Source organism: Microcebus murinus, chromosome 3 (assembly GCF_040939455.1).
Source record: "Microcebus murinus isolate Inina chromosome 3, M.murinus_Inina_mat1.0, whole genome shotgun sequence".
NCBI lineage: Eukaryota > Metazoa > Chordata > Mammalia > Primates > Cheirogaleidae > Microcebus > Microcebus murinus.
In genome coordinates, this window is record NC_134106.1 from 77,511,040 (window position 1) to 77,537,070 (window position 26,031).

At 48.2% G+C, this 26,031-nt stretch overlaps 1 protein-coding gene across 2 annotated transcripts; it reads left to right on the top strand.

Moving 5' to 3' along the window:
- Positions 1–1,506: 1,506 nt before the first annotated feature.
- CNGA3 (cyclic nucleotide gated channel subunit alpha 3) lies at positions 1,507–23,826 on the top strand. 2 transcript variants are annotated; one of them, XM_076000489.1, is made up of 8 exons: positions 1,507–1,607; positions 6,996–7,109; positions 9,486–9,665; positions 12,033–12,086; positions 15,556–15,564; positions 17,567–17,674; positions 19,223–19,329; positions 22,415–23,826. In XM_076000489.1, exons 1-8 carry the CDS (start codon positions 1,507–1,509, stop codon positions 23,824–23,826), a joined length of 2,085 nt encoding a protein of 694 aa, XP_075856604.1. The 2 variants fall into 2 exon arrangements, with proteins under 2 accessions (XP_075856604.1, XP_075856605.1); XM_076000490.1 differs by lacking the exons at positions 12,033–12,086; positions 15,556–15,564 and adding an exon at positions 10,546–10,554.
- The last annotated feature ends 2,205 nt before the right edge of the window (positions 23,827–26,031 follow it).

Consider the following 26,031-nt stretch of genomic DNA (forward strand, 5'->3'; position numbering starts at 1 on the left):
GAGACACTGTGGCAGCCTTCTAGCTGCTCACTTCACACCCACTCATGTTCCCTGAATGCGTCCTCCCCAGTGCAGCAGAGTGACCTTCACACCTTTGGCCGCTTCCCTCCTGGGCTGTACGGTAAGACCCATGCCCCTTGGCACACCCTGCGGGGCCCTGTGGTGTCATCCGCCCTGCTAGACTGTCAGATCCCTGGGAATAGGCTTTGTCTTATTTCTCTTTGTAGCTCCTGCAATCAGCCAGAAACTTACTCATTCCTACATAAATGAAAAAATGTTTAAAAATTTTAAAAATGTTTTTGATCTATTGAGAAAACTGGAAATTTAAACTCATAGACAAACTACCCAACATCAGAGATGAGTCAGGCCAGCTGGCGGTGCCTGGAGTAGCACGTGGTGAGTCGGCCGTGCCAGGCAGGCCCACACACAGGGGCTGCTTTGGTGCCAGGCCTTGGGCTCCTTGCCCTGACCTTCCTTGGTATATGGAATTAATTTACTCCCAGAGTGAGCTGGGCTATTTCTAGAAATAGCCATTTCTAGCCATTTCTAGAAATTGCCATCTTTCTCTGGAGTGATCTCTACTGATATCTGACACACTTAAGACATGTGGCTGCTTGGAGAGCCTGTGCTAGTCTATTTTGGAGAACCTGTCCCCAGGAGTTCATCTTCCAGCTGGAAGAGTTATCCAGAAATCATGGAACTGGCTGATCACACCAGCCCTGCCCACACATAAGCTTTACTTTCTCTTCATTCACAGGGGCACTTTCCAATGTTTGCTGAAGGGAAAGTGTTCATGGCCTGATTTCTGCTACAAGTGTCCTGCCATTGACAGATGTTATCTGTTTGTCTGGTTGGACAATCTACTTAATACCTCTGAGAATCAATTTACTCATCTCTGAATGGGGATAAAAATCATAAAGAGGTTATTGTGAGGATTAAATGAGATGAGTGTGCATTGGGTTTAGCATCCCATTGTAAAGGTTTTCTGAATGCCAAGTATTATTAGTTATTTGTTTACACTTTGTTTTAAAGAAGTATTTGGGGGAGCTACAAAAACATATGGCAAATTATTATAAGATAAAAACAAGGAAATGAGAAAACCAGGGTCAAGAGGGACATTGCATCATCCCAGAAAATTATAAGGGTTTTAGATTCCTTACATCAGATACCTACCTGGCCATTCATGCATTCATTTGCTCATTCAGCTCGCTCAGCTTAACCCTGAGCAGCTTTTCAGCATGGTGATACATACAAAGGAGTGAAAGACCTTGTTTGTGCCTCAGGCTGAGAAGAAGAACCCAGAGATGTCCAACTAAAACACAGCACAGCAGGAACTACAAGAGACGGAGGACAGTGCGGCCGACCAGGACTTGCTGGGAAGCCACGTGGAGCGGCGGTTGTCCATGATGAGCTGGGTTTGTGGTTACTTCCCTGTCCTGATGACATATTTGCCTTGTGTTCACAGTTTAGCAATCATCTTGGAGACTAAATGTGACAACCCAGAAGATGGCCAAGATCAACACCCAATACTCCCACCCCTCCCTGACCCGCCCTGCAGTAAAGGCCTCGGACAGAGATCTCGACTGTGCTGAAAATGGCCTCAGCAGGTAAGACAGCTTTTCATTCTGTGCCAGGCCCGGGTCATTTCCATAGCTGGTCCAGACCGTGGGGAAGAACGCCTCAGGTTGGCCAGCCACAGGTGGGAGGGCAGAGGGTATTATTCACAGAGCTGCCGACTTCCTTTTTCATTTCACTTAATCCTCCCAACTCGGGCAAAGTAGTTTTTATTCTTATTTTAGAGATATGGAAAAAGAGGCTCAAAAAGTTACATAATTGCTAGAAGGCAAGAAAATGAAGATTCAAACGCAGCAGACTAAATTCTGCTGTATAAACTCCCCCAAACTGCCTCACTCTCCTGTGTATACATCAAAAATGTATTGAACTCTGGCTGTGGCCAGGCCAGCGTCCCGGGCACCAAGTGTGTAGTATAAATCCCATGCCCTTCCCTCGCCTCCAGGGGACACGGAGGAGGCAGGCTGTGCTCAGGGCCTGTGTAAGGAGTGGGTCCTGCCTTGCCAGCCAAGCCATCAGCCCCAATAACGACATCCTGACACGGGCCACCATATGGAAACCTGGGGCCTTGAGATCTGGTCACAGATGAAGTCTCCACATAAGACTGATTTAAACAAAAGACTGCAGCACATGCACATAAACATTTTAAAGTTTCAAATTACCATAAGGGGCCAGGGCTGGAGCAATAGTGTTTGGACAAACCATACGTTTTTGCCTTGAAATTCTAGTCCTTTTAGAAAGCTTTCGAGATAAATAATTGAGAACTGTGTACGTAAATATGAATCACACTTTCTCTTCCATGCTGTCCAGAGCCTGCCTTGGGACCCTGTGTGCTGGTGTGGCCCTCTGCTGAGTGTCCCCAGGAAGGAGGAGCCACTATGTCTCTGTCCCCTGAGACATCCTTGCCCTCAGGTTTTTTGCAAAATTGGAGGCCCAGTTTTGTGTTTCTCTCTTTTAAATTATTGGAATTATTTTCACAGTGGAAAGTCAGAAGGAAGGGTGAAAACACTTCATTTGAATGAAAACATTTTTTTTACACCCTGAAATACCAAAAATAAAAATGTCTTGAGTTTTTCTTTTCCACTTAGATCTGTTTAGTTGGCTCAATTATTTAAGAGTTGTCTGGCATATTTTTGAGGATAATGCAATAGAGAAAGATGATTCTCTGCTACAGGGAATTGCAGCTAGGGCCAAGGACACCTCAAATCCCAGATCCGTCTCCTGGTGCAGCTATTTTGAGTGAGCGTTTGGGCATAGGGGTTTGTGTCCTACAGAACAGAGGCCTTCGTGCTACTCCTGGAGAGGATCCCAAAGCAATTATCACCAAAGAAAGCCATTTTCCACCTGCTACTCCAGGACCAAAGCCTTAAAAATGCATTGGCTTCTGTTCCCAGGTCATGTGTGGCCACCGAAAGTGGATTTTGATCATTCAGGTTCCTCAGGGCTTGAAGAGGAAAAGAAAAATAAGGCGTCACCTCCTCCAGTCCAGTGCTAAAAAGTCACCTCTGTTGATTCTCATGTTCCCAAACCCACTGGAGGAAGACACTGGTTCTCGTAGGAACATCTGTCCCCACCTAATGACAGGAAGCCTTCACTTCACCAGCATTAAATCTCTCTACAAATAAACTTAGAAGTTGAGCATCACACGTTGAAATTTATCTCATCTTTCAAAAGTCTCTTCATTGTACTAGTTCTTGTTCTTGCTAATTACCAACTTCAGAGGGGCTCTTCCTTGGAAGGCATCACCCCCACGTTGAATTGGAGGGAAGTTTCTGGGTTGGCCTGGCCTGGTTGGCTCATTTTACAGAGACTGAGGCGCTGCCGAGCCCTTGCCCCAGGCCTCTGAGCCTGGCCCCCAGCCCTCTCTCTGCCTCTCCACATCCTTGGGAGGTCCTGGCTCCCCATTCTTGCATTGGTGGCCAGAAGTCTCTCCCTTTTTCCAGTGTTTATGTCTCCTTGGGGGCTCAGAATGTCACTTCAAACATTCGGCTCATCTCTTCTCTTCCCATCTCCCCTCCATCTGCTTGGTAAAATCAGTTTTTTTGGAGAAGTAGCTAATCGGTTTTACTATTTAAATACCCCAAGGCATTTAACAAGGGTAAAGACTCTGGGGCTAAAAGAAAGACGCTGATTTGGCAGAATTTCAGGCATCAAGAAACAAGTGGGGGCACGGTGGCTCACGCCTGTAATCCTAGCACTCTGGGAGGCCGAGACAGGTGGATTGCTCCAGGTCAGGAGTTCGAAACCAGCCTGAGCAAGAGCGAGACCCCGTCTCTACCATAAATAGAAAGAAATTAATTGGCCAATTAATATATACAGAAAAAATTAGCCGGGCATGGTGGCGCATGCCTGTAGTCCCAGCTACTTGGGAGGCTGAGGCAGGAGGATCGCTTGAGCCCAGGAGTGTGAGGTTTCTGTGAGCTAGGCTGATGCCATGGCACTCACTGTAGCCTGGGCAACAAAGTGAGACTCTGTCTTAAAAAAAAGAAAGAAACAAGTGGGGAGATGCATTGGGAAGAAAAGGCCCTTGAGCCCCTAGTACTTAGGTCGGTCACATAAGGCTCTCCCTGTTCCTCACAGCCAAGTGTGCCTTTCTGGGCATGGGTGTTTGGACAGTACTTAAATCAGCATGAAATGGCCAATTTTTTCTTTATTTCCTTTACAAAGATTGGGAAACATAAGCTAAGAGAGGAAAGTGACTAGCCCACAAAACACCCAGCCAATAGGTGCTGGAATAGGGATTCGAACCTGGGCCTGCCGGCTCCAACTCTGCCGTCTCCCCCTCAAGCGAGCATCATAGATCCAGTCCACAAGCAGTAGCTCTTGGGGCTGCCAGTGCAGGCCTTCTTTGAAATTCCCACCTGCCCACCAGCTCAGATGTCATGGCTATTGATTCCTTTTCTATGAATGCAAATAAATCTGGTCTCAGGGTGTGCCCTCATGTAATTAACAGAGACCAGACTAGGCCAAAATGCTGGGCCAACTGCTTGGTGCCCAGAGCTCCATGCAGACCTGCAGGTGGGGACAGAACACCTCCATCCTTGGGGTTGCCTCCAGATCTTCCAGATTTGCATGCTGTGACAGAGCCTCAGCCCAGCTGTCAGCTTCCACCACCACCACCTGCATGCCAGCTGCTCAGATCCAAGGACGTGAGAGATTAACTCCCTTTTCCCCCTGCCACCTCCTCCCATGTTGTAGTATGGAGAATATTAGCAGGGTAAGGGAATCGTAGCTTCTGAACTACAGCAGGGCCTCTGGCAGGGTCTCTTGTGTGTATATGAATGAGATGTGAGTGGGTCTCTTGTGTGCACAGCGGGAGAATTCAATCCGGTGGTTTGGAAGTAAAGAGCCACGCCCACACAGTGTGGCCACATGGATCAGAGCATTCTCTAGTGACATTCCACATGGCTGAGTCCTCAGCCACATCCTATTAACTTTTGTTTTTATCTGTGCCATATATGAAATTACAAAGGGCCTTCATAGAGTGAGTAAGAACTGGTTTTGAAATGAGATGGAATAACATTGGAATCTCAGCCTCGTCACTTGGCTGGTGACCTCAGCAAAGTTACTTAATCTTTCTGAACTTCCATTTCCTCTCTTATGGGATTTTTATGTGCATGAAATGATAAAATGTATGTGGCTGACATACAGTAAGCAGTCAATAAAACCATGCCAATGTGGTCTGTGTATGCATTTGTGGATAAGATGGTTTCCTGAGGAGAGGGGAGTATGATTCCTCTGCATACCTAGGGTGCTAAAACATCAAGTGACTCAAATAAAGGGGAAGATCCAACACTTAATTCCAAAAAAAAAAAAAATCAATTGCACATGCAAAAGCTAGGGTCGTCTGGCTCAGCTGCAAGCCTGGACTTTGGGTTTTTGCTGATGGTAGCTGGTGACCACCAAAAACACACACACCAACAGTCATCTGAGCTTGGGCTGCACTAACAGTAGGGTGGTCTCAATCTCCCTGCCCAGTCAAGCAAGAACCCAGGTACCTGCTCGCAGGTGAATGATCGTGATGGGAAATAGACTTGAACCCACGGAGGAATGGCTGGTGAGCTGGGGGTTCTGGCCTGGGAAGCCAGGCACAGTGCAGGTCCCCCTGATTGAAGGCACCACAAAAAAGATGACGCTACTTAACTCCATGTGGTTTCAGCAGAAAAGGTAGCCCTGATGAGGGAAAGCTGAGGAAGGGAAGAACCTGCAGGCAGCTGGGGCTGTCCAAAGATGCCCCAAGGGGCCACAGCAGGATAGTGAGCCCCCTGCTGCTGGAGATGGCAGGGGCATTGCAGAAAGGAGGAGGCTGCAGCTCAGCAGCTAGGATTCAACAACACTCCCTTCTAATCACTCACAGGAGAGACTGAAGCTTTCCCTGACGTTCATCCTGCCTCCTGCTTCAGCTGTGTCACCCCCTTGTTAAGAAGGCTGATTAGGTTGGGACAGGCCACGTGGTAGAATTAATTGTCTTGCCCAGGCTCCTCAGCACTTGGAGAATGAAGTGCAAATCCCTAGAGGTCAATGCCTGGATGACTTTTAATCAAGCTGATCAAACATCAGCCCTAGGAATGTTTTTAAAAAAGAAAAGTATTCCCAAACACATTCCTGGTCTTATTCCAGGCAATTCAGTAAACACCAGGCTCTGCTGATGTGACTGGTGTTCGTTTTGAGTTGTGGACACCTGTCCCATCTCTGCTCACACTTTGCACTCTGAATTGCACGAGGGAGGTCACCACCCTTACCTCTGTGTTGTGGGGGGAGAGTCTAGGGTTTGACAAAAGGGCCAAGTGGAAGTGGATTTTTATTTGAATGTACTGTACAAATTATTTGAACTGTATGTGGAGGTCTAGGCCTGTTCTGTACGATATTCTAGAATATTAACCAGTGGGTTCCCAGGAAGGCTGCCAGACAAGCGCACGAATATCTGCTCAGGTAGTGTGACTGCAGCACATGCAGTGGGGAGGGAGCACAGCCTCTAAGGAGCTGGCATTCAATCTGGCCTTAGAAGATGGGATTCCAGTAGGCAGAGATGTGCTGGAACCAAAATCCTTATTCTGAAATCACTTTTCGGAAACAGCTGCTATGGCTTGAGATGACAGGCACTGGGGCCTCCCGCCACCCAGTGCTCTGATGAGGTCATGCCAACATTTGCTGCCACCCTCCCCCCTTCATTTAGCCCATGGACAACAGCTGGACATGAGCTACCTTCCTTGGTCAGACTTGCTCTAAGGGAAAAGCCATATTTATCCCAAAGGCCAGAATCTGCTGGAGGTGAACCAAAATGGGGAACCGCTGAGACGGGGATCGGTGACAGCAGCTTTCCTCATGGAGCGGGGCATCTGGCATCTCACATTTGACTGTGTCCAGGAGGCGCTAACAGTAGGGTGAAATCAATTCAGCACGCTGCATATTTCATTTCCTAGAGCCCACTCGCCGCTGGAAGAGGCGTCGTCAGCACTGCAGACAGGGATCGCCATGGACACCAGAGGACTGGCTGTGGCCAGCCAAAGCCCCTTCACCGGCCAGGGGCCCGCCAGGTAACTGACTGGGCTCAGCCCTCACCTTGGGATGGGAGAGCCCAGGGAAGAAAGAAGGTAGATACATCTCGGAAAGAGGTGCAGGGTAGAGGTGGAGTTGAGGATTTGGAAAAAGATCAGAGCAGCCTGAAATTTGTCAGTGAGTAATTTACTCTTAGGTCAGGTGTTCTGAGCTCAGAAAAGTCTGAGAAAACCTGCCTTTATCTGAAATTGTTTTAATAAAAGCTGACACTGAGATGCTTGCTCAATTCTGGAAGAATTCAGAAAAGAGACAAGTGTTGAGAGCAGCCAGCCATGGGAGACCACCGGGTGGACACGGTGCTCTGCCGCGGGCAATGGCGACGCCAGCTGGCACAGTGCTGGCACGTTCCCACAGGTGCATATCCGGGCTCCGTAGCAGGTGTCCTTGCAAAAGCATTTGAAAGATTAGCCAGACTCCAAGCTTCGTCTCCCTCTGATGATGTCAGTACTCCAGCTTCACCAGCTGCACCACCTGGAGGAAGTCATTTCACCTTTCTAAGCCTCATCTAGAAAGGCCCCTCACAGCACCTGCCCCACAGGTAGCTTGGGGGCTGCCTCAGAGCCAAGTGCACCTGTGGCAGGTGCTCAGCAAACATCGGGCTCATCATTTCCTTCTGCCACATTTTTTTTACTAACACCATGGTTATATATAGTTGTGTCTTCTGTGCTTTTTACTTAATATTGTTGCAAAAAAAATTCACTTTTCTATTTATTCTTCATCCTTTCATCGCAGAAAATACTACTCTATCATTATTTATTTAATTAGTCCATTGTAGCTGGACATTTAAGTGATGTTCACTGTTTTTGTTTTGCTAAGATAATGCTGCCTTAAGGTTCTTTGGTTGCAAGGAAGAGAACATCTTCAAATCAGCTCACATGGGGAGGCCTTGGGGAGGCCAGCATGGGGGAGGGGGGCAGTTGGGAGCCAGCGGTACAGCCCATCTCCTCATGGAAATGGAGCCAACGGGGCTCCAGGGCAGGGAGCTGGGGAGGCCACCGCCTTTTCCCTCTTATTTCCACATGGAGTTTCTCGGTCTTTGTACATTTTTCTGTGTGTCTCCTCCACTCTGGCTTCTCTGCATATTCTCAGGCACAAAGCCAAAAATGGCCTTCACCATGTGATCTTGAGTTGAAACACCCAACCGCATCTTGGAGTGGCTCTTGGTTCAGAGGCTTGAGTGACTCGCTGCGGGTCAGTTGTCCATCCCTGCTCCTATTGCTGAGGCTGGAGGGGGAGCGTGACCTCGGTTCTACCCCGTCAGCAAAGGAAGGGTGTGTGTCCAGAGCAGAGAGGTTGGGCTGGGCAGACCCCTCAAAATATGTCTGCAGCAGCAGCTACAAGTGTCTGTCTACATGGGGCATTTTCTTGCTCCAAGTTATTCCCTTAGGCTAAAGTCACAAGTGTGTGCTTAGGGTCAAGGTATGTGACAATCCATGGCTTAGTTTCAGGTCATCTAGTGCTGACTGTAACAGGGGAAGCCCCGTCAGTGGAGGGCACTGCAGATGCCAAATCAGGGACATGAGAAGCCAAGAAGCAGAGTTGAGTGTCTGTCCTCGTCCCCTGTGGCGGAGGCACGGGCAGTGGCAGGCAAGGCTGAAGGAAGGCCACTCACAGGCAAGCTCAAGCGAGGACGAGCCCCGGGCACTGGGGCTCTGGTCTCAGGTGCCTGAGACTGGGGCACGTTCCTGGTAGGTCTGGCTCCAGGAGAGGGGCCGGGACAAGTGGCAAATGAAATTCTCCACAAACCTGGGGAGAAAACTGGAGTTTGTATAAGAAAAAATTAATAAGTGTGGGAAAAGACTGTATGCTGCATCCGGATGCTTATTCCTTTATACCTTGCTCTACGTTTATCATCATTTGGACACTGTCTTGTTTTACTACCCTGTGCTTAGTGGGCATAACAAATCGCTCTCTGTTGGGCAAGAGGAATGAAGATAGAAGAGCTCACTAATCCCCATTTGAAGGATCATGCCTTAGGCAGAGTCCAAGTTCAAAAGGACAAAGCCATAATAAAGAGAGTGTCCTTTAGGAGGAAGCTCTGCCACAGACTGCAGGGTAGAGGGAGAAGGGGAGAGAGGCCCCCACAGAGTGGAGACGCAAACTGGAACCGCAGCCCCAGCACCCACACCCTGCTGGTCTTCTCTGCTTCTGCCCAGCCCTTCAGGATGAGAGAGAGAGAGAGAGAGAGAGAGAGAGAGAGAGAGAGAGAGAGAGAGAGAGAGAGACACAGAGAGAGAGAGAGAGAGAGAGACACAGAGAGAGAGAGACAGAGAGACAGAGAGACAGAGAGAGAGAGAGAGAAATGAATCTTTCCTCCTTCTTCTACTGCTCAGCGCCTGTCCATGTCCTTCCAGGTTGTCACGCCTCATCGTCTCGCTGCGCACATGGGCCGCCAGGCACTTACATCCTGAGGACCAGAGACCTGACTCTTTTCTGGAGCGTTTCCGTGGAGCCGAGCTCAAGGAGGTGTCCAGCCAAGAAAGTAATGCCCAGGCAAGCATGGGCAGCCAGGAGCCACCAGACAGAGGGACAGGGTAAGGAACGGAAAAGGAGGGTGGGCCTGTGCCAGCCATGATGGCGTGGGAAAAACCTGCTTTGCAGGGTCCTGCTTGGATGCCCCACAGGTGGCCCCAAGCCTGAGCCATTCCTTGGAGGAATGTCTTTTGGCTTGGGGAAAAGCTCTCTTTTGGCCGAATCCTCTAGCTAATGCCAAGATTTATAAGATGGAACAGTGGAAATAAGCATGATTGCTGCAAGACAGACAGTCCTAGATAATTTGCTAGGGAAAATGCCATCTGTTTTGATGTCACTGCAGAGAGGATGGGCTCAGGCTGGGGCTTCTCAGATGGGCACTTGGGGCCCCTGGGGGCGGGTGACAGTGATGGAGCCATAGGGGAGACATGGTAGAGCTTCCTGGAGCTTCCATTTTATTTCCATATGGGGGATATTTTTATATCATAGATTATGTCAGGGATTGCAAAATGTTCAGGCATTTTTAAGATAAAATATGAGAAACCAAGGGCATTTCTTGCCGCTGGCTGCTTTAGGAGATGTAGGTTCGGTCTTCTCTCCCCCTGGGAAAGGTGTGAGAGAGGCCCTCCGGCTAAGATGCGAGGGCCCACTGAGGAGGCATCCCCAGGCCAGAGTTTTCACGTGAACTTGGACTGCAAACTCTCAGGCTCCCTGGGCTGTGGGGAGGAGACTGGGTACTAGCCAGGACAAGGCAGGGCAGCCCCAGGATCCCAGAGCCGACATCCCAGACCCCCATGGGGTGCCGTGAGCGCAAGGCTTGCATGCTGCTCGCTGCTGAGACAGAAAGACAGGAGGGACAGCAGACAGATAAGGAAAAAGAGAGTTTGGAGAAGAGAGGATGGAGAAGGAGGAAGAAGGGAGGAGGAGGAGGGCGGGAGGGAGGAGAAAGAGGTTTCTTAGCAAGCCAGACAGACTGATTCAATTTCTAATGGGCAAGCAAAGACTTCCTTCGCTAAACTGATCAAATTATCTTCCTACATCCTTGGAGATGAATATTAGACTCTTTGTCCATTTCCCAATGTGACTAGATGAGCGGAGAGTTGAGCTAGGATTGCGTCAGGGCAGGCCCGACGACATCACAGATACCCAGTCACTCGCCAGAAGGTTCAGGCGGGCAGATGAATGTGATGGAGTAGGATGGTAGCTGTTCAATCAGTGAGGCTTCCTGGGGGAGGAGGATTTTAAACTTTTGGAGGCTAAGTCCCAACTGCAAAGCAAAGTGTATGCAGAGACAAATCTTAGTTACCGTGTGGGCTCGGCCTTGCAAGATTACAAGGACAAAGGTGTGGTGAACACGGGCCAATGCATCCCCTGGAGCTCAACTTGCCCTCCATCACAATCTCACAGGGATTTTCAGATGTGAAGAGCCAATCCAGAAACAAGCAGTTACAGCCACATCTGAGACAAGGAAGGGAAGGCTGGGAGACAAGCAGAAGTAGCCAAAATGGCATTTAGCTGCATGTCCAGCATCATAGAAGAGACACCCTGAGAGCCAGGCAGGGATGTCACTGGCTGGCCACGAGCTACAGTCCCTGTGGTCTACAGTGACCATGGACAGGCAAGCCACCCTCCAGCTCTAGGAGGCCAACTGGCTTTCTTAATGAAACCAGCCATGTCAAACTTGTACTGACACTTGAGCACTTAGAGATATACCTTTTCTTATAGGGCACCATGAAGTATGCAAAATTCAACTTTAAATAAACATCCAGTTTGTGCCAAACCAACACTGTCTTCTACCAGATTCTCACACAGGTCATGGGTGGCAGGCCCTGAGGTTATAAGATTTTTGCATAGGGCAGGTCAGACAGATTAAAAACTGAAACAATTCTGCCCCTGGTCAATTTTTGGCGCTGTTGATTGGAAGAGGTTACCATGGTTGAACTTTCGGGGGAGTGCACTCTTTGAGAGCCTTTGCGGATGACGGTAGCAAGTTGCTGCTGTGGAATGTGTCTGCCCTGGTGCAGAAGGTGTGAGACCTTCACCTGAGAGGCATGGACGCACCCAGAGGCCATGTCAGGTCCATGTCTGTGCCCCATGTAGTGCCTGTCACCCTGCCCCGCACAGGGCAGAATGGAGTGAAATCAAATGGAATCTGAGGCCGGGCAGCTGGAAGGGATCCAAACGATTAATCCTCATTTACTCAGAAGCCTCGTGTTCATCCTCTCTTCCCTCAAGGCTTTTACCAGAGCTAACTAGTCACAAAAAACATTTGGTCTTGACAAAAACAAAACCCTGTGTTCTTCAAGTTGTGGGCAGAGGGGCCCAGAAGAAGGGGCTAGAGGTACCCAAATAATCACCTGGGGAGAGATGGTCCCACATCATGGAAGCTGAGCTCAGATTGCCATACTGTTCTCTCTACCTCCCCGCAGCACCTGGCCCCTGGCCAAACACAATGCCAACGCCAGCAACAACTCGGAGGAGGAGTAAGTACCCGGCTCCCAGCAGAGCCTCACCTCCCAGTGCCGGGGGCCACCCTCCTCCCTGTAGAAGCCCCAGCTTTGCCTCCCTCCTTAAGTGCCCCTCCTCCCCCCTTCCAAAACACCAGTAGGCCATGCTAGAATCCTGCTCCTTCCCTTGGAAATCCATCCCTGTGGACAGATGGGGGAGAATGGACGAGGTCTATGTGACTTCTTTGAGAAAGTCATTTTATGTCTTTGGCTGTCATTTTTCTCATCTATAAACAAAGAGGTTGGATTAGATAAACGCTTTAAACTTTAACATTCTACATCGCTGTATATTTAAGGGTGTAAAACTGAGTTCCTTTACAGACCAAGGGATATGTTCCTTAATGATGAGAACACATTTTTTTTTTCATTCTACAACCTCAAGTTTCTGTGGGCCAGTGAAATGCCAATTCTTAAGGATAATTCAGGCCAATTTCAAGGGCATAATCAGGACAGTGAAAAGAGGAAATTTAAATATTTGCAGTGAGCAGCCTCTTGAAAGGATGACCTGTTGTAACTACTTTCTATCACCAGATGCTAAACTGAAAGATTAGTTTGATGTGTGATTTTTGCAAATGCCACCCAAGAGCCCGGGGAGTGTGTGGCATGTGTGTGAGATTGCACATGTGCATTAACACACGAGTGTCGTGTGCACACATTTCTCTATTCTCACCACTTTGTGGAATGCTGTGACTGTGAGGTCTCAGTTGGAGGTTAGGGGAAAAACATCAATATCAGCAAGAAATGCCAATTTCTTGACTTCCAATTGACAGAGAAATGTAGCTAGGGTTTTTCTTATTTCCCTCTTTGTTCCTTGTGTGGAACATTTTTCCATTTCTCTCCATGAAGGAATCATGTATTTCATTTACATAAATTTGGACATCAAATCCAGAGACTCAAATACCAGCAATCAAAAAAAGAAAAAAAAAAGTGAAATGATGTCATCTACAAAAGAATAGCTATTGTGATATGTGCTTGATTTAAAGTCAGACCTGAGATTAAAGACCTTTGAAAGTCTAGTATTGAGTCTCTTTGGGGCAGGGAAGGGCTTGGAGCACTGGGAACCATGGACAGAGGTCTTGTGGGTCTCTGGGCTCCTTTGTCCTGCAGCTGTGGTGTGGGCAAGGATAGGGCTGGCTTTGGGTTGGCTTTGTTGGCTGCACCAGGCTCTTAAGTCTTTTCATATACATGGCTCTCTTCATGGATCCACACTGAAGCCAAGGGCAGAGGTACAAAATTGGGAACTGTCCCAAAATGAGGACACCTAGGCACAGAAAATGACTCTTTATGAATGACTTTCCTCCACTCTTCCACCACATTTCTGGCATTTTCACTTAGCCCCATGGGTTCTGAATAATTTTTTCCTCCCCCATCAAACTGTTCCCAGCCAAACTCAGCATCATTTTGCAGCTCTGTGCATGTTCTTTTGGGATAGTGCAGGGTGGACTTAGGTACATGACTGGATGGTGCTTTCCTAGGCCCTCACATGGTAGCCAGAGGAAAGGCCAAGGTCTATAACCCAGGGCCACAAATCCTGGACAAGGCAAGCTGAGCCTGGTATAATTAAACTCCACGCAGGGCTAAGCATGCTCAATAAGCTTGTGGGCAGCGCCCTCTGCTGGTTGGTTGGCATTAATTCTCCAGTGGCAGAAAAGACTCCAGGGTTCTTACCACAATAGATTCAGGAAGACAGAAGATAGGTAACTGTCCTTGCTCTTTTCATGTCACAATTTTAATAATCTTTTATTCTTTTCCACTTTACTGAAATACTCACTGCTAAAAACGTTGAAGACAAGAAAAGACCCTGTGTGCCTACACATTTCATATGAACAGTGGAATTCCACTACCAGAGGTAACCCCTCTAATGTGTTGGCAAATATGCCTCCAACTTTTTTCTAGGCATACATATTGTGTAGATAGACAGATACAATACATTTAATATATATACTTGTTAAGAGCATTTGTATCCCCATTTAGTCACCTGAGAGCTTTGTGACCTTGGGCAAGTTATCTGACTTGTGTCAGTTTCCTGGCTTATAAAACAGGGACTATAATAGTATGTTATTTTCAGGGGGATATGAAAAATAAATGTGGTGATATATATAAAGTTCTTAGAGCACTGTCTAGTATATAGTAGGTGCTCAATAAATATTAACTAGTGTGGTTGACAGAATAGCCCCCCATAAAAATGTCTGCCATCCTAAGCCCTAGAACCTGTAAATAGGTTGTCTTGTATGGCAATGGGGACTTTGCAGATGTGATTAAATTTAAGGTCCTTGAGATTGGGAGATGATCTTAGATTTTCAGGGTGGGCACAATATAATCCATGAGTCCTTAAAAGCAGAAGAGGGAGGTTGGAGAGTGGGTCAGAGAAGTAAGATGGAAGAATAGGACAGAGTCACATTGTGAGAGAAACTCGATCCATGATTGCTGGCTTTGCAGATGGAGGAAGGGGGGCACGAGCTTCAGGAAGCAGCAGCCTCTAAAAGCTGGGAATCGCCCTTCATTTATGGCCAACAAGAAAACAGTGACTTGGGTCCTACAGCTCCAAGGAACTGAATTCTACCAACAGTTCAAATGAGCAGGAAGCAGACACTCCCCTAGAACCTCTAGAAAGGACCGTAGCCCTGCGGACACCTTGATTTTAGTCTGCTGAGACCTGTACTGGACTTCTGGCCTACAGATCTGCAAGATGATAACTCTTGTGTTGTTTTCAGCTGCTAAGTTTGTGATGATTTGTTTTGGCAGCAATAGAGAACTGATATAGCTGTTATTGTGAACTCTTGCAGTCTGCTTTTTAACTTAGCAAAATATTAAGAACAATTTTCCCATGTCACCAGCTATTCTTTGACAACATCATTTTTGATTTTTTGTTTTGCTTTGTGTTGTTTTGAGTTGGGGTCTCGCTATGTTTCCCAGGCTGGCAGGCCTCAAACTCCTGGGCTCAAGTGATTCTTCTGCCTCAGCCTCGTGAATAGCTGGGACTACAGGCACACACCACGATGCCTGACTCACAACTTCATTTTAATCGACCTTGTAGAATTTCATTGTTGATAATGAATCTCCTACTGTTACATGATTAGACTGCTTACGCTTTTCGACTATTATGAACAATGGTAGTGATTACTCCTCTATAAGCACGCTTGTACATATCCTTGATTATTTCTTTTAGGAAGTGCTAGGTAAAAGTGGACTGGTCTTTTTCAATGAGTGTTAATTAGCAGACGTTTATTTCTCACCCCATGCCTTCCTCCAGACTGTGGAAGAGCAGAATCAGAGGGGCCCAAAGGTGGTTCCAAGGGTGCCCCCTTCAGCAGGCAAGGCCTTAACCTTTCACTTTAGTTTCCTCAACTGTTCCATGGGGCATTAACGCCTGCCTTGCAAAACTATTACAACTATTCATTAGGTCACTTTGTAAGAGTACCTACCCTTAAAAACACACATTAAGGAAGAAGAAGCAGAGTAAAGCCATGTGTAGAGGAGACACCTGCCCCAGCAGGCTCTGCACACACAGGCAGAACTGCCTCGCAGCCCAACACGGGATGAACACACGTCCCACCTGGCTGCGCTGCAAGCTTCCAATAATGCTGAGATTTGCCGCAACCTCCATCTCAAACCTGCCTATTTGGATTTTGCTTTCCTTCTGCTGACTGGCTTTCTCACCAAGGCCCAGGTTTTCATTTTGGTCCAGAGACAGGTTTTGAGAGCAGCAGGCAGATGCTTGGCACATGACTTTCAAAACTCTGAGCGACTTTTCTACCCTCGGGATGTGGATTTAGGTTTATTTCCCATGACCACAAAATGTCTCCAGTCTCAGGCTGTTTATGACCTGCCAGGAATTCATGAAAATAGGTCAGAAATTATACAACGTTAACTGAACCACAGGGCAACGTATACTTCGATGGGGTAGTTTACCTCACACATCAGGAATAATAATAATAATGGTAATGAATCAATAACCCCATTTCATCCCAGTGTGCTGAAGTATCCGTTTCCTATGCCATGTCCTCTCTCATGCCACTGCCGCCTTCCCTTTCTACTGTGGTAATGTCCTCGGTATATAAAGTCTGCTGCATGTCACCTGCATCAGCCAATGACGAGGTAAAAAAGGAGGAGCAAGAGAAAAAGGAATAAGAAAGAAAGGAGTGTCTAAAACACTGAGAGAAGCTGCCTGCAAAGAGTGGATCCAATGGTCACAGCAGGCCAGCCCCCTCCCTGTGGGGTCCAGGACTGGGTGTCTTGGAGCAATGCTTCAGTTAGCAACATCCTATGGGGGGAAGGAGCTGGTCCCAGGCCGGAGACCAGGCTTCCTGAGACCATGTGAGGTCTTGTTCTGTAGGCCAAGGCCTCTCCCAGCTCTGGGAACCCAAGGGGATTTCCCATTAAAGAGGGTTGTTTGTCTGCAGCCTTGGGTAGCTGGAGGCTATCTCTGTGAACCTGCTCATGCCCCCCCCCAAGCATTTTGTTTGCCCACACATGTGGGCTGCATAGTCAGGATAAGCCAAGGCCTTCTTTGGGGCACTAGAAGATACTATATTCACAAAACCTGCGTCCAACCCCAAAGACAATGAGAATTGTTGGGGACATTCTAAAGCCCTGACAATGAGTCGTTGATCTTGCACTTGGTGAGTCCAGGCCAAGGCAGGAGGTCACCAAGGTCTCCTCTGGGCCACAGGAGCAGCTCTGCAGGCCTGGGCTAGCGTATAGGGCATATGGAAGGAATGGTGGTGGTGGGGACACATGAACCCCAAGAAAAGGAAGAGTCTCTGGTACTGCCTGTAAACTCGAATCTCAGGAAATCTTGAAAATAAAAGCTAAGCACTCTAAGCAATGCCCTTCATTCAGTGTGGGCCCACGTAACCTGGATTATTCCCAGGGCCATGGCTTTTCATGCAGAGGCAGGATCCAAGTGTTGGAAACGAGCCTTTGAGACATCAGCACAAATGCAGCGCGGATGTGGAGAGGATTCCCAAGGGAATACTCCGGAGCTCCCAAATTCAGTCCAGAGAGGAGCTGCCTCAGAACCGCCTGGGCAAGGTTTAAATGCACATTTCCAGGCCCCAGCCCTGGATGGGGTGTGGGTGGGCCCCGGGAATCGGCATGTTCACAGAGCTCCCCTAGACCTCATTCGACCTCAGTGACATCGCCACACTGTTTTCATCCCCAGCATCCTGAAAGGCATGGATGTTGCCACGGCACATGGGGAAGCCATCACCATGATCCTGTATCCGCTGTGTCTTCCTGGGGAGCTGAGGTGGGAGGGAAGGACCTCCAGAGCTGGCCCCACCTCCCAGCCTGACTTCCCACATAGGGGCACCCCATGTGACCCTCTGAGACTAAGAGGACCCTGCTGATAGGCACTTCTGGAGCTTCAGACTGAAGTGCCCTAGGGTCTCTAAACTAACCCAGGTCTCTAAAGCCCTCCAAAGCTAGAGCGCTTGTGTGTGTCACATCTGCAGGAAGAAGAAGGACCCAGTCATGGTGGACCCTTCCAGCAACATGTACTACCGCTGGCTGACTGTCATTGCCCTGCCCGTCTTCTACAACTGGTGTCTGCTCGTGTGCAGGTAGCGGGGACGGAACAAAGGCACCCATCCCAGGACACAGAATTCTGATTCTCACTCAGGAGGCCTGAGTTCTGGTCTCCTCACAGCCACCCTTTAGCTCTTGTGCCTCAGTTTCTCCATCCATAAAAATAAGAGGTTCTCAAAGAGGACCATCAGGGTGCTCTGGTGGGGAACTGAGCTTGACATGGACAGCGAGGGTTCTGGCATTTGGGGGCCTCCTTGAGCTGGTTATAGGAGGAGGACAAAGGGGCGAACTGCTCCTCTTCCAGTAAGCAGGAGGGGTGTTGAGGGCTCTCTTAGGAGGGTGCTGTTTGTGGATGCAGGGGCGAGATGCTGCTTCTCTGAGGGGAAGCCAGGGGCTTGGGCTTTCCCGAGCAAGCCTACAAGGTACAAGGTTTTCTGAGGGCAAACAAGGCTTCGGAGCATCCCGGACTTGCTGCCAGGCAAGGATGCAGGCGGGCTCCTGCTGCTCTGTGGGCAGGCAGGGGCTTTGGGCATTTCTGAGCACAGCTGCAGAGCCAGGGGCAGGGGTGAGTGGCTACTCTCTTGGGGCCCTTCCTAACCAGGCCTGCAAGACAGGTGTGCAGAGGCAGGTCACTGCCCTCCTGAGAGTTAGCAAGGCCTTTGGGGCTCTCCCAAACCAGCACACAAAAACACAGGGGCGAGTCCTACCCTTCTGAGAGTAGTCAGTGGGCTGTTCCTGAGCAAGCCTGCAAGACAGAGCCACTGCTCCTCGAGGCTGTGCAGTGAGTTATGGGGGATTTCTGATCACTCTGCACGACAGGGATGCAGAGCAGACCTGATGCCATCTGAGCGTGAGCAGAAGCTTTCAGAATGATCTGAGCGAAGGATGACCTCCTGCTCATCTAAGGGTTTGCAGGTCAGGTGGAAAGGGTAAGAACTTGGGGCCTGTCTTAGCAAGTGGTCAAGATGGTGTGCAAAGGCAAGCTGCTGCTCTCTGAGGGGAGCCAGGCCCTGGGAAAGCAGAGGGAGCTGGGCAGGGGACTCTGAGGTTGCTGAGCAGGCTGTGGGTGGGCTGCAGGGTGGGCTACAGGGCGGGCTGCTGCTCTCCTGAGGCTAGCAGGGGAGGCTGGGGGTGTTGTCTGTGTGAGCCTAAAGATGAAAAAGGTCAAATATAGTTACTGGCCTGTTCAATTGTTAATCTCTTAAAAATTCTCCTATTTTTATTGGCATTTGATCCTAGAAAGGGCAAATCCTTAGCCCCTTACCTCACTTCTCCCATGAGGTCTGGGAAACTGCACCTCCTGGGGTTCCGCTCTCTGCTGAGAGGAACAGGGCTGCCCTTTGGGTTCAATCCCAGCTTTTCTTCCCAGGAGCGCTGTGACCATGGGACAGAAAAGCTTCCCAGAGCCTGGGCCTCCTGGTCAGATGCTGGGGTGACTGTGCTGGGGTAGTCACACCGGAGGTAGGGCCGCACCTGGAGGAAATGATCCCATGTTTGCAGCACAGAGCCGGTACCCACACACGGATGGCCCATGCTCCAGATATGTAGCACGCAACCATCCATCTCTCGCTTGGCTTGTTTAGGGCCTGTTTTGATGAGCTTCAGTCTGAGTACCTGATGCTGTGGCTGGTCCTGGACTACTCGGCAGATGTCATCTATGGCTTGGATGTGCTGGTACGAGCCCGGACAGGTGAGTGTGCCCTAGGCCTGAAGTCTTCTCTGGTCCAGGTCATAGACCCTAAGAAGGGGGACATGGGGACCACGGGAGTGTTCAGGGAGATCCAAGGTAGGTTGGACATTACCTGTCTTAGGCCATGAGAGGCCAGCAGGTCTGGGGACTTCCAGCTGTGAGGGTGGGTGGTGCTGCCTCAAGCCCTCTACACCGAGCCCTTGGGTAGGACCCTGAGCATGGATCAGCACACTGGGCTCTGTTCTACCCATGAGCTATGTGACCTTGAGCAAGGCAAGCTGTCTGTATCACCCTGGGCAACAGGTGATATCTGGGCCCCGTTTGTATCACCTGTGAAAATAAGAAGACCAAACTGCAATTTCGAAGACCCCTCCCACTCTGACTACCCAACATCCGAGGGAGTGGCCCGGAGAGCTTGCTCAATCTTGGAGTTTCTCTTCTCAGACATTGAGGGGATCCAAGACATGTTACTCTGTGGCTTTCAGGGGAGTTTTAATATGTGGGAAACTAATCTAAAACCAGGCCTAGGCAGGTATGACTTCCTTCAACTCACCTCTGGTTGGGGTTGGGGAATGACACCCACCCACACCGTAGGCTCCAAGCTGTGCGCCAGCAGGCACCTTTTTCTGATTTGTCCATAAATATCATCTAACCTGGTAAAGGACCTGCTTGTCTCTTCCAAGATTTTTGAACTTAAAACTGTGCATAGTTGTCAATGTAAACACCACCAGCTCACAGCAACCAGCCTTGGCTTGGCCCCATGTGCAAAGCATTTCAAGCACATCTTGCTTTCTCTTTAGAACAGCTGCTTGAGACAGGAAGTGCAGAAATGATTTTATCTCCATCTTGCTGATTTACAAACCTAGGCCAGAGATGATGAGTGACTTGCCCAAAGTCCACAGTCACTACCCAGCCATGCCAGACTGGCACCCAACTGCTTCCACACTGGTGCCCAGCATCATAACTTAGAAGACTTTGAATGCACAGCTTGAGGCTTATGTGGGTGACCCAGCCAGCCCTGGCAGTCTGTCCCTCTGCCATAGTCACGTTAGCCTGTGTAGACATGAGAGCTCCATGAGTGGCCCATTGGGCCAACTGTCCCCTGTCTTAGCCGAGCCCCTTCAGTGGGCCAAGGTGCCCTCACTCAGACATCTATCCCACCCCTTCTTGTGCTTGGGTCCTGTGCTTGTCAACCCAAGATTCAGCAAGAAGCTGAGGGAGAGGGAGACACAGAAACCAAGTGGCCAAGAATCATAGATACCCCACAGAAAAAACTCACTGGAATTGAGGGAAGACATCTTAAAGAAGCAACAAGGAGGCCGCAGGCACAAGGAGGACTACTAAGGATCTAGGCACTCTGTAAACTCACAAGTGACAAAAGAATGCTGTGAGGAATGGAGCTGGAGGCCAGGTGTCCCTTGTATGTAAATCAGAAAACTGATTTCCAATGGTAAAAGACGGGGGCAGTCCTGCCCTCAGTCTAGCCTCAAAGCGTGGCCTGGACTGCAGCAGCCTCTGCTGAAACTTTCGAGAAGCTCCCAGACCAGCTCTGGGAGCGGCTGGGCAGGCACTCTGTTTCACAGAGCCCTCGGGTAATTCTGATGCTCTCTAAAACTTAAAAAACATTCATCATATTATTCTCACCACTGTTGTGCCTGTCTGAAAATATAAACAAAATAAATAAAAAGAACATAGGGCACGGCCTACTTGACTGATTTCAGCAGATGTGACGCCCATCACCCCCAGTGTCCAGTCCCCTTCCAGGCCAGTCTGAGTCTTTGGGGGTGGATCCCAGACTTCGTATGTTTTAAAAGCCTCCTGGGTGATAGTAATGTGCGACCAAGAAGGAGAACCACGTTCCCGCACAGTGTTGTGAAAAGCCAGGTTGTGTCCATTAGTGACCAGTGAGATGAGTTTCGTAGGCCATGCCCTGTGTTTTTAAAATTTCTATTACTAACATTTTGAAACATACAAAAAAAACCAGAGAATAGTATTATGAGTCTCATGTGCCTTTACCCAGCTTCAACAGTTAACAACATTTTGCCCATCTAGTTTCATCCGTCCCCCTACTATCCCCTTTCCCTGGCTGAAATGTTTTCAAGCAAATCCCAGGCAATAATCACTTCAGCGTGTATCTCTAACTTTAAAGGACCTATATATATATATATATATAGTTTCCATTTATCTATTAAAATTTAATAATCATTTCTTGCTATCATCTAATACCCAATCCATATTCAAATTTACCCTGTTGACCTAATAGATTAGAACATCATAGAACAGAAAATATCAGAGTGCATTTCCTGTAGTAATGGTAAGTGTTGGTTTTGGTACTATTTCTATCAGTGTCACTACCTATTGTTTAATCATGATGTAAAATGTCTTTACATGGACATGTAAAATGTCTTTACATTAACAGAAGAGATAATGAGGCTCACACTTTGGAAAGGAAAGCTTTGTTTCTCCTAAAGGGTTGCAGCCTGCGGCGGCCATTCCAACAGACTGGAGAGCAGAGCCCCAGCCAGATGCTGGGAACATGTGCTTCAAGGCAGGGACAATGGGAACGGGAATTTATACTGAGCAGGATGGCCAAATATACATATTTAACAAGCCAAAGGAGGAGTCATGAATATTTATGAAAGGAGAAACATGCACCTGTGCAATTGAGCTTTATCCCCTTTTATGAGGTCCATGTTTGGAAATGGGACCCCCCTCTGCCAAAGAGGTAAAGCCAGGACACAAAACCTCCCTCTGCTCATGCTCTGTAGACTGGTTAAACTCACCTTGTGGTTGGTGGTCTCTTATCAGGAAAGAATGCTGGTCTGGATCACAAGATTGGTTTCTGTTTAGCCCTTAGGAAAATAGCCTGATGGCCATTAGCAAGGGAGAGGGTACAGTGATGCTTGTCTGACCTTCTATCCCATCATGGCTGGAAACTCAGTTTTAAGGTTATTCTGGGGTCCCCTTGGCTGAGAGGGGGTCAGTTCAGTCAGTAGGGAGCTTATGGTTTTATTTTAGTTCACAGGACCATGGTCAAAACAGTTAGCCTCTCTGATGCCCAAGTGACCTCCATCTTCTTCTTTAGGTTTCCTTGAGCAAGGCTTAGTGGTCAGGGATGTTCGCAGGCTGTGGAAGCATTACACAAAGACCTTGCACTTCAAGTTGGACGTGTTGTCCCTGGTACCCACGGACCTGGCTTACTTAAAGCTGGGCATGAACTACCCAGAACTGAGGTTCAACCGCCTACTGAAGATTTCCCGGCTCTTCGAATTCTTTGACCGCACAGAGACAAGGACCAACTACCCCAATGTGTTCAGGATTGGGAACTTGGTCCTGTATATCCTTGTCATCATCCACTGGAATGCTTGCATCTACTTTGCCATTTCCAAGTTTATTGGTTTCGGGACAGACTCCTGGGTCTACCCAAACATCTCAATCCCAGAGTATGGGCGCCTCTCCAGGAAGTATATTTATAGTCTCTATTGGTCCACCTTGACCTTGACCACCATCGGTGAGACCCCACCTCCTGTGAAAGATGAGGAGTATCTCTTTGTGGTCATAGACTTCCTGGTGGGTGTTCTGATTTTTGCCACCATTGTGGGAAATGTGGGCTCCATGATCTCGAATATGAATGCTTCACGGGCAGAATTCCAGGCCAAGATTGACTCCATCAAGCAGTACATGCAGTTCCGCAAGGTGACCAAGGATTTGGAGACACGGGTTATCCGGTGGTTTGACTATCTGTGGGCCAACAGGAAGACAGTGGATGAGAAGGAGGTGCTCAAGAGCCTCCCAGACAAGCTGAAGGCCGAGATCGCCATCAACGTGCACCTGGACACTCTGAAGAAAGTTCGCATCTTCCAGGACTGTGAGGCAGGGCTGCTGGTGGAGCTGGTGCTGAAGCTGCGGCCCACTGTGTTCAGCCCGGGGGATTATATCTGCAAGAAGGGTGACATTGGGAAGGAGATGTACATCATCAAGGAGGGCAAGCTGGCTGTGGTGGCTGATGATGGGATCACTCAGTTTGTAGTCCTCAGTGATGGCAGTTACTTTGGGGAAATCAGCATCTTAAACATCAAAGGGAGCAAGTCAGGGAACCGCAGGACGGCCAACATCAGGAGCATTGGCTACTCGGATCTCTTCTGCCTTTCAAAGGATGACCTGATGGAGGCCCTCACCGAATACCCTGAAGCCAAGAAGGCCCTGGAGGAGAAGGGACGGCAGATCCTGATGAAGGACAACCTGATCGATGAGGAGGTGGCCAAGGCTGGGGAAGATCCCAAGGACATCGAGGAGAAGGTGGAGCACCTGGAGTCCTCCCTGGACACCCTGCAGACCAGGTTTGCGCGGCTCCTGGCTGAGTACAATGCCACCCAGATGAAGGTGAAGCAGCGCCTGAGCCAGCTGGAGAGCCAGGTGAAGAGCTGCAAGAGCGGCCTCCTGTCTGATGGGGAGGCTCCTGTGGAGGCAGCAAAAACAGAGGACAAACAGCAGTGAAAATGCAGTGTCTGTCTCCTGCTTCACAGGGTCAGCTTCAGTATGACGCTCTGTGGCCATAGCTGGGTGGCATGGAAATCCGCCAGGGTTAATTCCAGCTCTCCTCAGCCTTTGAAAGCTGTGTGGCTGCAGGAGAGAGCCGTGGTTTCCTCACCTAGAAAGTGCCAGGTTATCGTGAGGTCCACAGGAAACACTACCGGAGGCAGGGCCATGTAAAGTCCTCAGTATCCCCAATCCAAGGATAGGAAAGTGTGCACACAGGACTCTACTTATTTTTTATGGAGTCCACAAGGAGTTTTTAGGCTTTTTAATCTAATTTTCTTATAAATGGAAGAGTATTTCACCACCCTCCTCCTCGCCAACCCCACTCCACCACCATCTGATAACAGATACAGAACAGGAAGCTGAAGGTTCAAAGTAGTGACTCAAAGTCAACCTTACACAAAGCAGTTGAGGGTGTACTACCACCCAAAGCTGGGCATTTGTATTCCTGAATCTGGTATCTCCTTGTGTGTCCTTTGGGACCCTAGACACCCTGGCCTTTGGTAGTTCCATGGCAAGTAGAAGTTCTGTGGGCTGAAGGAAGACCACCCCACTGGAGGTCACTTCAAGCCCATGAAGCTAATCTAGACTCCCTGCCATGCAGCCGCTGTGAAACCAGCATCTGTTTCCTAGAAAAGAGCAGCTTAGTGAGGAGAAGAGACATCCCCTCCTTCTCATTTGCCAAAGAGATTCAAAGACAGCCTCTACCCTTGCCCTGGAGTCAGGGCCCTGGGGCAACCTATTCTAGCTCAAAGAGAGGAGCTGAGTCTTTTAGGTTGAAGGAAGGAATGATGTCCTAAACCAAAAAGTCTGACAATTAGGACTTTTGGAAGATGAGACCTTTAGGCTGTATCTTTGCAAACTGCCCCTTCACCGGTGAAGAGGAAACCTCAAGCCCCCTTAGAATTACATCCTGAGGCAAAGCTTTTAGCTAGCTGAAAGCTTACAGATTGTAGAAATTAGTTTTCTTTTAAACTCAGTAAATAGAATTCCATTAACAGTTTATAACTGATTTATATTTTTACGTTCCATGATTTTGAATTCTGACCTCATCCTTCTCTTACATACATGTTGCAAATTACACAGTAATAAGTCTTTCTTTCTTTTCTTTTCTCCTTGCTATCTTTCTCTCTCTTTCTTTCTCTTCCTCCTCTTCTTCCCCTTCCTCTTCTGCTTCCACTGCCTCCTCCTCCTTCTTCTTATTCCTCTTCTCATTAGACAAAATGCTCCACTTTTTTTTTTTTTAACAACTTTGACGTCTCTGTGGTCTGATGTTATAACTCATATGTTACACAATTGGGCTTAATGTAGTTCATGCAAAAGGTGCTGCATTTCCAAGTATGTATTTTGGATTTATGTGGGTCTCTTCTTGTTGTTATTGGGGGTCACTTGACCATTTTAACTTTTTTAATGGTCTATTAAAGATCATATATCCGAGCTTATATCATCAGCAAAATGTAATTAGCAATTATTCTCAAAATGTATATATTTTAAAAGCCTTAACTATTAGTCATGACTGCATTTGTATTTGCACAGCAAAAATAAAGACCTGGATTAAAAAATATGAATGACTCTTGCTTCAGCTCTTGCTGTAAGAGAAGATTCAGTCCCAGAGTATGTTTTTAGGGCAATGGCTTCCCTAGAAGGAAGGAATGCTGAGGAACAGAGAATGGCATACACTTCACATGAGAGCATATGCACAACCAGAAGCTGGTGAGACAGTGCACATACGTGTATCCAGAGATAGGTACAAATGTTTACTGCAGCATTGTTTTAATAGCCATAATAACCCCCTAAATATCAGAATATAATGTTTTAAGAGAAATCAAAGATGAAAAGGAGGAATGCTTTAAAAATCAAAAAGATATTACAGGTATATTACATTCTGGCAGAGACAAACTATGGAGAGAGTAAAAAGATCAGTGGTTGCCAGGGTTTAGGGGGAGGGAAGGATGAACAGGTGGAGCACAGAGAATTTTTAGGGCACTGAAAATACTCTGTATGTTACTATAATGGTGTGTACATGTCATTGTACATTTTTCAAAACCCATAGAATATACATCACCAAGCTGTGAGCTCTAACGTAAACTACAGATTTCAGGTGATAATAATATGTCAATGTATGTTCATCGATTGTAACAAATGTGCCACTCTGGTGGGAGA

Excerpts from the sequence above, each read along its gene's own strand:
- CNGA3 (XM_076000489.1), top strand. The coding sequence starts at position 1,507 with ATGGCCAAGATCAACACCCAATACTCCCACCCCTCCCTGACCCGCCCT. Across the intron at positions 9,666-12,032 it reads CCACCAGACAGAGGGACAGG|CACCTGGCCCCTGGCCAAAC; the intron begins GTAAGGAACGGA and ends ACCTCCCCGCAG. Across the intron at positions 19,330-22,414 it reads GCTGGTACGAGCCCGGACAG|GTTTCCTTGAGCAAGGCTTA; the intron begins GTGAGTGTGCCC and ends CTTCTTCTTTAG.